Raw genomic sequence first — 14,440 nt, 5'->3', positions numbered from 1 at the left:
ATGCGCTCCAGGGGCTTCCTTCACGGTAACCACCGTAGATCCTAGCACACTCCCGCACGGACAAAGAAACGACATCAGTCACTCAGGCGCCCTGCGCAACGCGCTGCTTGTTGAGCTGGACTGCGAGCACTGGCATTTGGCAGCCATTGGCTCAGAAGATAATATTATATAGATAATGATTGTGGAGCCGTACTGCTCGCTTACATAAAATGTACCGTGATTCATGGGATTCATGAGTCAACGTAATAGTAGATGCCTTAGTTTTTTTTAAAGGGTGTGCTTGCGGTCGAAGGCATCATCTGTTCAGAAGTTTGTGCCATATAAATCTCCTGCTCTCTCTCTCTCTCTGCGACAAATGTAATCTCTTGTCAGTTAAATCACGGCACCGCTCTGTCTGTCATCCCTCTTCTGTCCAGGAAACCAAAATTGCCTGCGTGAAGCTCGCAAAGCGAGGTAAGGCCCCAACTTCTTCCACGTGTTGTTTGTTGTCGAGCAAGGGCAAAGTGTCCCCCATTACCCTACAATGTGCACGCTCGCGTGCTCGCGCCTTGCCGAGCGGTGGCCCGGCAAAGCCTCGAACGCGCCGCCAAGGCGTTGGATGTTCGCCACGTAGGATGGCGCGCACGCGCTCTCATGCCGAAGGAAATCGGAGAGAGTAATCATTCAAACGTCTACACTAATCGGCGCTTTGGTGACATTTTTGCACTTTGCGGTAAGGTGCAACGTCGCATATCCGACTCGCCGGGGAACTGACATGCGAGGGCGAATACGTGAAGCGGTCGGCAAACATAGAGAACCTTGCAGTTACACCATCGTACACTGATTGGTTATTGGGCAACATCATGGGACCTCCTCAGTTTCAAAGACAATGCATATATTATCAGATTATGTATTTTGTTTGCATTCTCACCACAAGTATTGTGGTTAATGCAGACGTGATTCCTTGTAAAAGGTGTTTTTTGTTGCTAGAAAAAAGGGGGAAAAAACCTATTCTCATCTTGGACAACAATAAAGTGCACACTTTAGGAAAATGGGGAAATGCATGACTGTGCTTTTTAAGTGAGCGAATGTACTTAAGTTTAACAACGTGGGGCTGTGCGTGAAACGGTCAGGTTTGTGGCGAGCTGGCAAGTGACAGTTATATCACGTACGCAAAATAATATTACTACGATGGTTGTGGGCGATTAATTGGTTAGGCTGGATGTGTGACAGTCGGATATGGGACTTTGTGCTGCGATTCTAATTTGATTGCAAGTTCCGCCAAAATAAAAAACAGGGCAATGCATCTCGCTAACTCTGGGACGTCTTTTATTGGCTGATTTGGAGGCTTCGTTAGCTGTTGAATCGGTGTCATTAGCTCATCACAATTTAATTACTTGCAGATACATTGAATAATTGGGCTCTGTGATAATGGCATTACGTTTGAATGAGACGACTAAGGGATGTTTTGTCGTAAGTGATTCCGTAATTGAGTTTTATCCACCAGACAGCATGGTTCCTGTCCAGCAGATGCATTGTGATTGCTTAGAGTTGAATTGTCAACTTAATGTATTTATTTTACATCCCACAATATGGATTTTGTCTTGACTGACTGGCCGTTGTAATATATGTGTATATTTTATTCGCGTTAATTAATTGTGATTTAATTAAACCTGGTCGCCGGGTTAAGCCTCGTCAAATGGATTCTTAGTGACAAAATGAAATGGTGCTTTTCTAATATGTGCATGCGTGCTTACTCACGTACACAGACACACGTACGACATCCGCACGCACACACGCACACACACGCTCGCTCGGCAGAATTATTCACATGTTCTCTTGTGTTTCAGAGATGACACTTTCACACTTAAGGCATGCTGGCTCTTAATGTTAACCTTTCAGAGATTTTGGTGTTCATGCAAAACAGTTGTGAACATGCTGATTGCCTTTTATGCTGTTGCCTTTTCAACCCTATTCTGTCCAAATGGTGAGCCGCCACAATAAGCCGCTGAGCGGCGAGCCACGTAGCAGGGACCACCAATTAGCGCTGGGGGGGGGGGGGCATTCGGGATTGGAGCGCCGCTTCAGTGAAACGCACGCCATAACGTTTCGAGCGATCAGCTAAATCGGCCGTGGAGCGGTGGCGCAGCGGTTAGCGCGCTGCGGTCCGAACCCATCGACCGGCATTCGATGATTACCCGCGATGGCTAACGTCGGTGGCCGGCAATAACTGGACCGGTCGCGGCCACCCCCCGCTTCCCTTCGCCAACACGCGATGACCGGCGTGGTGAAGTATGACATTCCAAGCCCCACGACCGACACGGCGTGGGGAGGCCTTCATCCAGCAGGGGATCGACAAAGGGCTGTGAAGTGAACTTGCTCGTGGAGCCGAGTACGGACATTGTGCTCGCGGGCGCCACATGGCCAGAGTGGGGTTGGAGGGCTGCCGGTGTTTGCTGTGTGCTTTAAAGGTCTCTCGCATGTCTCTTGCCTTAGCTGCTGTAGTGTTGAGTCAGCTAACCACCACACACATTACCACAGCCCATAGGGGGGGCGGAGAGGACCACGAGACAGGTTAGCCCACCCTTGCATGTCTCTCTCTCTTTCTCTCCGTGTCCGCGTCTCTGTCTCATTTGTCTTTTCATCCGGGGCCTTGGCGGAGTGCGAGGCAAAGTGGGGTTGTTTTTAAAATCACGGTTGCTGAGCAAAGGCCCAAAATGCCGGGCATCCAGCTGCAAACAGCAGTATTAATTTGTAATAGATGAGCGTTGATATGCTTTTTAAATTCAGTAAGGTTATGAGAACTTGGTAAAGGAGATGATGGGAGGGATGTCTTTATGGCTTTGTGGGTTGGGGTTGCTTCCTTACTTCCTCTGCGCTCTCAGAATTGAATATCTGGGGCCCGTTATCAAAGTGGTGCTTAAAGAACAAATAACACAAAACTAAACCCGTTAATAAATTGCACAGCCCTTCGTAACAGAGAGATGGAGAGGCCAGAGAGATAGAGTGAGCAAAAGTTGGAGGCTGCGCAGAGTGAAGACAAAATTCTGGCTGCCTGTCTGGAATATTCATTGACGCTGTCTGAAAATTTGATGCGGACTGCCTGAAACCTCTGCAGTATTTGTGCAGAGTGCCAGAACATTTTTTAAATGTCTGCCTGAATTTTTGAGCTGGGTGCAGCCACTAAGCCACCACAGCTGAACGCAACAGCTGCCGAGGACGGCGTGACAACAAGCAACTAAATAAGTAAACAAACAGCAACCTCTGTCACGACCAAAACTCTCTCGTCATGATTCAAACAAAACGTGGCTCACGTGGCCGAGGCTGTGGCAAGGCGTCACGTCGCTGCGAACGCCCGGCCCTTTAAAGTCGCGCGAGTCTTGAGCCTCGCGGTGCGAGCGCCGGCCATTACGTGTCGGGCTCCGTGTGCCCTTTGGTGGCGAATCCCACGGCGAGGTGTCTCACCGTTCGCGCCGCCGCACGCGCTGCCGGCACTTTGCCTGCGCACTCGCCGCGGCCCCGAGCTCCTTCCCCTTGGTCCGGCTATTTCCTGTGTCATGACCGACTCCCCATCACGGAACGACTCCCCCCCCCCCCTTTAACCCCACTACCTTCCTCGCATGTCGTCCACACATTTCCATTCCCATCTTGCACGTGTTCTTCCCCTTTTGAAGGAATTTCCCCAAACGTTCTGATTTCGTCGTTAAATATGTGTGTGTTGCATTGCCTCGTTTGACTTGCGTCCAGCGGTGTAGATATCGAGTGTGCAGACGGTGCAATTACACCGGAGCGCACGGGGCCAGAGCGCCCCGTGCGCGCCGGGCAGTGACGAGGAGGGAAATTGGCGTGTGGGAAGGAGGAGGCGGGGGGGAAGTGGAATTTCCTTTCAAGGCCCATGCCAACCACGCTACGTTATGCCCCGTCGCTATTTGCCACGTGCGTGCACAGTGATGTGCTCGGGACCGCCAAATATAAATGACTCGTTAGGCGCCATATTTTGGCGGGGAGAGCAGGCAATGAAAATCGAAACTTGCCAATCATTTAGGCAAAAATATTGCTGACACAGCCGAGGAATAAAGGCCACGGACAAAAGCTGCGCGGAGCTGACAGCCGCCAGTCTGTGCCGTTTAATAAATTAGAGCGGTGAAGGTGCGCGCCTGTTTGCCAATTCAGAGGCTGCCAGTCACTCGGGTCAAGTTTGTTTACCAAATAAAAATAAATAAGGCGTAGGCGCACAGCACCTACCCCACACGGAGTTTCGAAGCGAATGACATTTTATTTATAAATTAATATTGAAAGAAAATAAATAAAGTGGAGTGTTCTTTGGCATCTGCACGGCAGAAAGCGGCAAGAAAAGATCAATTTTGTGCAAACGTGGGAGCCTCTGCCCGATTACAAATCCCCGCGCAAAGATTAAATATTCTTTAGATTTCTGCTCTCGTCGTCTTAGCCACAGTGTAGAGAGACGCGACTTGCCAATCATGATCTGTTAGAGCATCGGCATTTGCTTATTGAGTCTGTCATTGCTGATGAGCCTCAAATGGGTGAAAGCAGTCTAGAGTTTTCAGTGTTGAAGCAAACGTTCCTGGTGAGCATTCGTTTCGGTACAATGTCGTTTATTGAATTATTAATGCAGAAGGGGTTAACTCGAGTCGCACGACGGAAGAGCGTCAATGGCACGAGCGAGGGTCTGTCAGCGTAAACTTAGTAATAGCCGTGTAACCAGCAGCGGGCTAACTGAGGCTCGTCACGTTTCGCGCGGATGCCGTTCCATTTACGCCCCGCGCCGGGCGAAATGGCGATCGTCTTGCGTCGTACGCTGCGATCCACGCGTCCGATTTATTCACAACAGCGGCAGTGTTTAGCATGTATACTTGACAGCAATAAAAACTAAACTCGGTTGATCAAGGCCATTAGGAATGGCTCTTGACACGGCGTACGTGGAGGCACTCGTAGCAGCCCAGAGTAATCGTTCGCCCGCGGTGTGGAACGTGTCCATGTGCGTTCGCGAGCCTGATGGATCTGCCTTAAAAGGGCCAGCGTTGTCCTATTTAGCGTGCTTGCATCAAATTGGCGGCCAAATTGGCACAAATTGATTCGCTAACAGTAACAATGATATATTTAGATTGCAGAAAAACGAAATAATCAATTTAACATTTCAAAACACACACATGTACAATCCTCATGTGTCTATGCATCATTTGTGCACACATACACACATACACAGTGCATGCAAGGCAGTTTTGTCTGCATACGGTGTGCGAATTAACGCACGTTGGTCAACGTGACGCGCAATTGGGGCGCTCGTTAACATTTTCGTCTTCACATTTTTCCCGTTTGTGACCAAGGCCTCGACATAAAAAGATTGAAATTCCAGCAAATGCACACGCTCGTTGTGCAAATTACCGTCATTCCTCACTCCGTTTGCAAACGCCACGGCAAAAGGCCAGGCAAAATATTTTCGGCATTTGACGATGCCGCTGGCTGGGTCCATGGTAACGGATCGGTGTGATCATGGCATCTTTGGCAACTTAATTGGTGGAATTTCAGCGGGGTTTTAACAACTTGTCCGCAGATGTCCGCAGTCCACCGATGCGTGCCATAGCGAACAGAAACACCGTGGCAGGAACGCATTCTCGCGTCTCTGACCTGTGCACTTACCACCCAAGTCGCACAGCGCCGGCAAAGTACAAACATGATGTTAATAAATAGATGTTCAACACAAATGCATAATTAGTTTTAAATAATAAATACATGTATTTTTGTTTACTTAAATCGTGCCCTATTTTGTTTAGATGGAGTGCCCTTGCCAACAACATTTAGTATCCCAGTGGCATTTGTTAAACAATCATGCTGATGAGGAAGGCCAATGGGCCAATGGGAGTACAACTGTATTTGCTCTTTATTAAGGAGAGGTGAATGTCTAAATGCAGGCCAATCTCTAAACTGTCAGTTAGAGCCGTCGCTGCATCTCTGTGGTGGGCGCATTGCCTTGGCACGACGGATAGTTTGGCAAGATCTGGGGGAGGCAGAAAGGCAAAAGTGTGCTCGGATAAAAGTGGAAATGTTCCAATATGATTTGTGATTTAACCATCCCTGCTCCCTTAGGGTACGCCCAATTTGCTCGCTAATACTACCAATAAATTAGCTCGCTTGTACAACAGCCATGCGCATGCGACGGGAATGGAAGGGTTACGAGAAGCAAGAAAGAACCGAGACCCCTCTGAGTTACAGAACATTCTTCCCCTGCAGGCTCCGGTTTAGTCAGTGTCGGGTAAATGTCAGGTTTATCAAGAGGGTACAAGATGTTTCTCTTATTTAAGACCAGGTGAAGAGGGCCCTTTGTGAGCGGTAGCCACTTTTTCAACGGAGACCTGGGTGGGATACGTTGATCGCAATGGCAGTCAGATCCAACGCCACAGATCGAAGCACAAACATAAGCATATTATCTTCTATGCATACTGCAACGGTTTAAATCACAGGTAAAACATGCAGCTTCTGTTGGAACAGACTCGCATCAGAACGGTTAAAGTCAGCTGTTGTGACGTCTGTAGGGCTGCTCCAGGGGGTAGAGCTAGCAGAGCACATTGGCGCTAAGTCGAGCAGTGGAACTTGACTGCCATGGGGAGTGGAGGAGGAGTGGGGGGAGGGCGCCCCCCCTCCCCTACCACCCGTGCCACGGGGGGGGGACAGCAGGCCGAGCGGCCTAGCGGCGACCCCAGAGCGGTGACCCCCGTCCTGTTCGCGCCGGCAGTGACGAGGAACGCCGATCTTCCGGACGCCGAGCTCCAGACCGACCACACCATGAAGATCGCCGGCGTCATCGCCGGCATCCTGGCCGTCCTCATCATCCTCCTGGGCATCGTCGTCTACATGAAGCGGAGGTGGGCCCGCGGCACGCACTAGCCGAGCGCCTCACGAGGGGCCCTCTCGCCGCGGGGGCGCGGCCGCGCTGTGGGACTTGGGGGTGCCCCGCGACCCAACGGGTCTCGGAGGCTTCTGGGTAGATTACGGACGGGATCTGTGAAGTTTGCCTCGCACTTAGTGGCGGATAAGGAGAGCTCAGCTGCACAGCACCCGACCTGTATTAGGTCTACACAGCTACCGGCGACTGATTCAGTACTTGGTCTGCTGTCCACTTGCTACTGTGTGTTTAAAGGTCCCATCATCGGCGTAACCATCATTAGTGAATGGCACAAATACTGCGATCTTTGTTAAAAATAATTGTGAGTGTCTTTTAGCCATATCTCTAATTGTTGGTGCTGTGTTGGACAGCCACAGTGGCTGCTCCACCGTTGCTACACACACACACACGTTACCCAGTGACTGCTCTCTGTCTGGATGGGATCCCTGGCTGAGAGAGGAGGGCATCATTTTAGCCACAACGTGAGAGGCACGGTGTTAAACATGGGCGAAGACAATTTAATCCAGATTGTCTGGGTTTTCCTCGGGCATTTCAAGTCTCATTGAATGCCTTCTCAATATAATTGCATCTGGTCCTGTTGGCGATTGCTATTGTATGCAATGGCATTTTTTTCCTACAATGCATTGGAGTTTGGAATTAACTAGAATTGTTTGTCCATGTTTTTCAAAAGTGTTCTGCTAAATGTTCAGTTTATTCTGTTTAACCACTTTTGTTGCTCAATGTTCATCACGGAACCCAAACGAATGGAAGCCAGTTTATTTTGCAGCTTACCCATGGGCAGAAGTTATTTGTGTCTCGTGGCATTTAACCCGACATGTGAAGAATAACTTTACACACGGCCCTTTTTAAAATCACTTCCGGATGAAGACCTACCCAGCCACGCTGGGACAACCATAGGAGCTGATTGACCATACTTCACCACGCGGGTCCGCACAGGTTGGAGAAGGCAGACTCGGGAGCGTCGCTCGCCACGCGTGTTGGCAGTGGCGGGGAATTGAACTGGGGTCGCCGCCGGGTCCGCAGCGCCGCCTGCGAACCGCCAGCCCACCCGCTAATAAAATATGCATAAAGAAGCCACAGCTGTAATGGAATTGGTGACATTTAAACCTGTTTTTATTATTTCACATTGCGGCGCAACAGAAAATAAAGGCACTTCACATGGTAACATTTAGCGCGAAAGCTCAGCGGGCGTTAATGAGCTCTTGGTGCCCTCTAATCAGTTCGCCTGACATTTGCGGTAATACCCGCAAATGTAAATCAGGTGCACGTCTCCTTTCAAAGATTGCGCTTGAGTCCCCCGGCTTCCGCTCGGAAGCGTTCCACTGCGCTGCGCTACGATGCGGCACCTTCAAGCGATTATTAATTCAAGCCGGAGTGGGTGGGGGAATTGATGATTAAAATTAAAAAGCGCATCTTTGAGCGAGTGTAATTTTAAGTAAACTACTTTATTGAAATTTACCGCAGTTATTAAAAACAAAGTGCGTTTCATGCAATATTAACATACCGAGTGGATTTTTTAGAATTCAGCGCTAGCCGTGAGAGGGGGAGAGCTGGCGGAAATACGAGAGAAGCGGTGTTGGCAGTGTGCTCTGTTTTACAATGATAATTATCTCTTCTTAGCCATTGATCCACCGCCATGTCCACGATGTTCTCTCTCCACTTGCGTGTGTTGGCTCTGATATAAAGAAGTATAATTACAATGCACGCCAGGAACAGGACCCGTCAACAATGACTCGTTAATAATGCATCGGCCACTCCAGATTGCTATCGTTTTGCTTAACGTTTGGGCAAATCTTACACCACAATCTTACCATCGGGATAATGAATTTTGGTCACAGCGCTGTTGTATTGGAACTGCAAATTAATTTCCCTCTGTTTTTATTTTTGAATCTTTTTTACTCCCCTCCATTTGTTGGCCTCTTTGCTGTCGGTGTCATGAGAGAGTGTCCGTTTCGATCTCTCGCTTCCCTTCGTGTTAGAGAACGGTCCGCGGAAGCGAATATCACAGCACTACTTCTGTGATTCCTTCAAGTGACCTCGAGGTTTCCCTTCAGTTTAAGATGATTGACAGGTGGCGGCATAAATGATTACATTCGGCAAATAATGCAACCCTGGGGTCCACTTCTGCCTTTCTTCCTCCTCTAGATCTTGCCACAGCTTTTAGGCGAATGTCTCTGTGTTTTCAAGGAGCCCACTCCTAGCGAGAGGGCCCCCTTGGTACGTGCTCCTCCTCGGCTTCGTGTGTCACTGCTGCCCTGTGGCCCGCGTGTTAACTCCAGGAGCGTCGTCACAAGTTAACAGCCCGCCCTGCCTGCTTCTCGCCAGCATTGTGTCCTGGCTCGGTGCAATTGCCGTGGTTTTATTGCTTTGTTACAAACATCTCTCTGTGCTCAACAGCGCGATCGCACGATTGTGCTTTGCCTGGTGTGCGCATCGGCGTTCATTAATCAGCAATGCGCGGACATAATAGCCTTGTTTCCGTTGTAATTATTACAATGTTTCATTCGTATGAATGCATCCTTTAGTTATTTACATGTTTAATTGTCGTATTAATTTAATAAACTGTTTTAAATGATGACAAAGAAAGTTCTTTCAACACAACAAATGGCTCTATAATGTTGATGACCCAGAACCAACAGGAAGGATATAACGGTTTTAATAATGCAAACAAAAATCCACCACTGGATGAAGGCCTCCCCACACCGTGAGGAGGGTTGCTTGCCCATACTTCACCAAGCTGGCCAGCCTGGCTTCTTATGCAGGTGTCTGTAACGAGTAGGTTGCGCAACGCACAAGCCACTGCCGGCAGAGCCCCGTTTAGGGAAATGTAGCAGCGGGCCGCGTAGACAACAATCGGATAGACGTACGAGCGCGCTGCGTTAACAACAATCGGATAAACGTAGCAGCGGGCCGATTGCACCGTGACAGTCGCTCGGTGCGCCGCACCGCGCTCCGCGTGTGAGCGGCACACGGCGCACTCGCACCTCCCTGACGCGCGCAACCACGGAGCGCTCTCTCCGGTCAACAAAGCGCCGCTTGTGAGAATGAATCGGCCCTCTTTGTGTGTCCTGAATAGCTCTCGCTGAATAGCTCTCTCTCTCTCTCTCCACTCGCGTGGTGGGCTGTGTGTGCGCGTGTGTGCTCCCTGTAGTAATGGACGCACCTTTATTTCCGCGGCGGTTTGCTCAGGAACAGAGAATCATTACTTGAACTGTGTGACCCTGCCGCCCCAGGGTGACCGGCATTTATCTTGTGACAACGTGGGCCGACTGAGAGCGCGTGGACCTTTTAATAGACGCGAGTCCCCGCTCTTAACCTGTGCACTTCCTCTCATTCTTGTCGAGGCCTGGCGAGCACAGAGGCAGCGCCAGCGTTTGTTGTCAAGGGTATCGGGCACCGATCTTAGATCACACGAACGGAGCTCTGGCGGATGAAGCACACGGTCCGCCAGTGGCCCTCGTGCTCCGAGCACGTGGCGCGGTCGCACCGTCCGACTGTGCCACGCGCTCACCTGCATTGCGTCTGCGTGGGCAGTGAACTCGTCACAGGAGAGCTCCTCCTCTCTACAACCCTATGACCTGCGACTCCTGTTATCTCTGAGAGCTGTATGGTCCCGAAAATGCATTATCCGCAGTGCTATTCTTCCTTTTATCTGTGAGTTTTCACATCGTGCTTTACTAACCAGATGCATTTTATACGCACATGTTTGGTGCATAAAAGAAGTCGCTCAACAAATTTGTCCCACTTACCACGGGTTATTTGATTTTTTCCCCAGAATACACTTTGGGATATGAGATCATAACTCAAATTTGCAAATTTTTCAAGGTTAGAGCGAGTTCATTGAATGTTTTTCCTATTATCCACAATTAACTGACATTATTTCCTGAGGATAAGTGGAGTAAATTTCAGCATAACCCCACAGGTAATAGGATCTGCGATATTCGACCCCCACATTACCATGGATAAGAGGAGTTCTATGGTGTTACAAAAGCATAGCCAACGTTGTGTAAAAACTACACGGTGTCTGCTGATGGGATTCAGGTAGATATCCACTCGTGTTCAATGCCCATTGGCTGTTTACATGGGCGCCTATGAACACCACAGCTCTTTAAGAGTGTAGCTGTCCATGCGTTTGCAACATTCGCTAATTATATCATAAAACCGGGTTAATTGCTGGTAGATTTTACGGCCTCGACTTGCGATTGGCGACACTGTTGTACAGTTGTGCCGCTTTGGGCTTTCCTTCTGCAGTGGGGGGGGGGGGGGCCCAACGTTTTCCAAACGTCGGTACCAGACTTTTCTGCGAGCGAGCTTCGCTTCGGATCATCCTCCGTGAGTTTGAGGCACCGCGCGCGCCTCCCTCTGTCATTCCACATCAAGGATAGCCAGCCCTGCGAGCGTCGCTAAACCCTTGACTGTCGGTACGAACACAGAGGCCGATATGATACAGAGACTCGGAGTGCAGTCCCTTTGACTGTGGCAAGCCAATCGTACGCTTTGAACGCTGCCTTTGATGCGCAGTCACGTGTGCGCCGTTCACTGTGCAAGAGGCACTTGCGCTTTATAAACCCCGAGGCCTTTCATTGGGATGTTTAATAACATGGCGTGGTGCCTTGTAAACATAAAGGCGATGCTTTCCAGGAGTGCATCTGGCATTGCGGACTGGGCGAGCGTCAGGGTCGCTGGTGTCCGCGTCAGACTGAGCCGGGCGCGATATGAAGCGCTTTGTTGTGGGAAAGCGGAACGTTGAACATATTGATAATTTTCACGGGGACATGCCTTTGCCTTCGACAAAGTCACGCTGAATGCGCCCGATCTCCTTGGATCTCACAAGTTAAGCAGGATGAACCCTGGTTCCCAAATGGATGCGCGACCTGCACCGGGGCTTGCCGAATGTTGGAGGTGTGGGGCTGCGTTGTGGTTAGAAGATGGCGGTGTTGAGTGTTGCCAAACCAAACGCTCGCTGGCCAAACTCCCGTTGTAGCAGGACCCTCCTGAGTCCGAGTATTGTGACTTCTGCAGGACTCGGGGCACCACCTCAGGGGGTACGAAACACCTGGCCCTTTATCATGTGAAGAAGGAAAGCTGACATGGCCGAGAGAGGAGAGGACTCCATGTAAATGCATTGCCTTGAGCAGTGTATAGTTAAACAAACGACTAAAACCGGACTTTTAATGCTCTCCCATAAGACTTAGATGTTTTGTGACAGCTACCTCAATGAGATGACGATCCTGGGAAAACCGTAAAGAGGACCCACGTAAAAGACATAGTCCTGAGACTCCGTGAGGCTTCCCTGGGTAAATAATTGACATCCTCTCATCAGCACCTCATCGCTCACACAGTGATCACAGTTGTTGATTTGGGTGTGTTTCACGATCCTGTCCAGTGCCGGGGAGGGCATCAAACCTGAATTTGCAGACAACATTGCATTGGGTCCATGCTCACACAAGGAGCCTCCGTATACCCTCATGGACTGTTGGGGCAATTGCTGTTAACGGGCAGCTATGAAGGCCGATATGGTGTACGAACGGGTGTGTGGCCAGCACCACGCCCGGCTGCCTTTGGATCCATAATGCTGATGTTTACACACCGCAGCAGGTAGTCATTTGAGGCTGAGTCGACCTAGGGGAGGGCGTGAGCGGGAATTCAACTCAGGTTCATTGCGCAGTTCACAAACACCTGAGCCACCGTTCCCCACGCCGACGCACGTGCACGCACGCACGCACACACACGCACGCGCACGCACGTACACACACGCCAAGTTCGCGTGTGCGTCCCGTGCTCGATGCCGTGTGCTGCGGCCGGTGTGACGAGACGCACTCCGCACCCACCACGCACACCGCAGTCTGCACACGGCTCCGCGAGATGTTGTACCTATCCCCCTAGGGGGAGTTGGCCAGTGAAGCCGGCACATTGGCCAGTGAAGCATTGCAGCAGGTAACCAGTGCCTCCCTCTCCGCTAAGAGAGCCGCGCGAATGCTGCCACCGGCCGTACTAACACTAACACGCTCGGGATTCATTTCTCATGGGATATTCTTCCGGGGCCCTGCAAAGCCCCCAGCCGCTAAGACTTTACCGCGCCCCACCCTCCAACCCCACCAACCCCCACCCTGCAGCGGGGAATTATTTTCTGGACCCGAGCCCCAGCCAGCTCCGGCTGAAATTAGACCCGGAATATTGGTACCCTAAAAAAGTGCACGTGTATGCATTAGTTCCTAAATTACAATAACAACGCATACGCAGTGTTTATTTATTTTTAATGAGAATTTCTCTTGTGGCTTCTCAATTGCTAAGCATCTAATTTAACCCTTTTACTGCACCCGGCTTGCTGAGACTTGAAAAAAGAAACCTGCCGACAAACGCGTGACCGCTCGCTGGCCGCGTGGCGGCGGGACCTTCGTGTGGCGCTCGTGGCGCTGGTGCTGCTCCCACCCGCCTCTGGGCATGGCGACCACGTGCACGCGCGCATATTTGTATTAACGTCTCGAATTGCTCGGTCATTCCATGCAGCTTTAATATTTTTTTTGTTACTCATCTGTGAACGGATGACATTGACGCTGATGTCCTCACGCTTCTCTTCACATGGCTTTCTCACCCTTCACAGGCGGAGCTCCCATTCTTACTCCTATTACTTGTAAGTAACAGTGCACAAAAAAACAATCTCATATCCACCCGGCTCCCCACCCCCTCCCACATCCAACTAATTCACGTTTTTATGTTCCCAGTTTTGATTTGCTGCTGCGCATAACATTTTAATTTCTGCTGTCTGTCTGCCTATTGAGCCAAGGCTTGCGTTTCCGCAGTGCATGTCGCGATACTCGTTTTATTATTTTTAATCTACTTTTACTTTGTCGGAAAAAAAACGTCGATGGGCGCAATGTACCTGTGCAGTCAGGGTTGCCACCGCCTGAGCTACAAAAATTCAGGACACACGAATGGGAAGAAAAATATTTCACAATACCGGAAGAGGGGAAAACTCTATTGATACGCTTTGTTTTGGGTAGTATAGCATTACTCAACAGACGAACACTGGGAAAACCAGGACAGGGGGCAACCCTAGCACAGGTAATGGCCGGGCTGGCAGCTGGCTCAGGCTTACCTGTAGCAGCTGATCCCTTGACGTGACGTTAGCGGCGGCCTCTACCCAGCTGACGTTGAGGCGGTGGGGGGGACTGGGCGCGCACGTGCCAGAAGCGTCGTTCTGCACCGCAAAAGCGCAATTTGTGCAGCGATTTGTTTTAATTAGCCACGGTAATCCTCTCTGTTCCCGAGCAGGGCTTAGCGCGGCTGTCGAAAGGCTCATTGCGGCACAGTTCGCTTCCAATATGAGACCAAGTGTGCTCGGAGTGCGGCGTTCTTGTCGCACCGTTGACATGTAATCTCTGCGGCCGCGAGTCTTTGCGCGGCTCTGCAGATCCTTTGCTGGGGAATGCAACAGAAGCGGCCGCAGCTGATCAGAATTATCTCTGTGCCCGGTGACGTCCCGGGTGAGAGGGGTCTGACCTGCCCGACTCGTCGTCCCATTTGTACGGCGAG

At 50.5% G+C, this 14,440-nt stretch overlaps 1 protein-coding gene across 10 annotated transcripts in view; it reads left to right on the top strand.

Annotated features, from left to right (window-relative positions):
• Nucleotides 1–14,440, top strand: part of LOC144938578 (receptor-type tyrosine-protein phosphatase kappa-like) — a 195,089-nt gene that overhangs the window by 93,792 nt on the left and 86,857 nt on the right. For 5 of the 10 annotated variants that reach the window (XM_078866542.1, XM_078866539.1, XM_078866536.1 and 2 more), the window contains exons 14-17: nt 417–453; nt 2,476–2,553; nt 6,734–6,863; nt 13,509–13,538. In XM_078866542.1, coding sequence (XP_078722668.1) covers nt 417–453; nt 2,476–2,553; nt 6,734–6,863; nt 13,509–13,538 — 275 coding nt within the window. The remainder of the gene's footprint in view (nt 1–416; nt 454–2,475; nt 2,554–6,733; nt 6,864–13,508; nt 13,539–14,440) is intronic. The other 5 variants (XM_078866538.1, XM_078866534.1, XM_078866540.1 and 2 more) reach the window with 5 other exon arrangements.

Source organism: Lampetra fluviatilis, chromosome 22 (assembly GCF_964198595.1).
Source record: "Lampetra fluviatilis chromosome 22, kcLamFluv1.1, whole genome shotgun sequence".
Taxonomy (NCBI): Eukaryota; Metazoa; Chordata; class Hyperoartia; order Petromyzontiformes; family Petromyzontidae; genus Lampetra; species Lampetra fluviatilis.
Note: the sequence above shows the minus strand (reverse complement) of the source record. Positions and strands in the feature narration are given on the sequence as shown.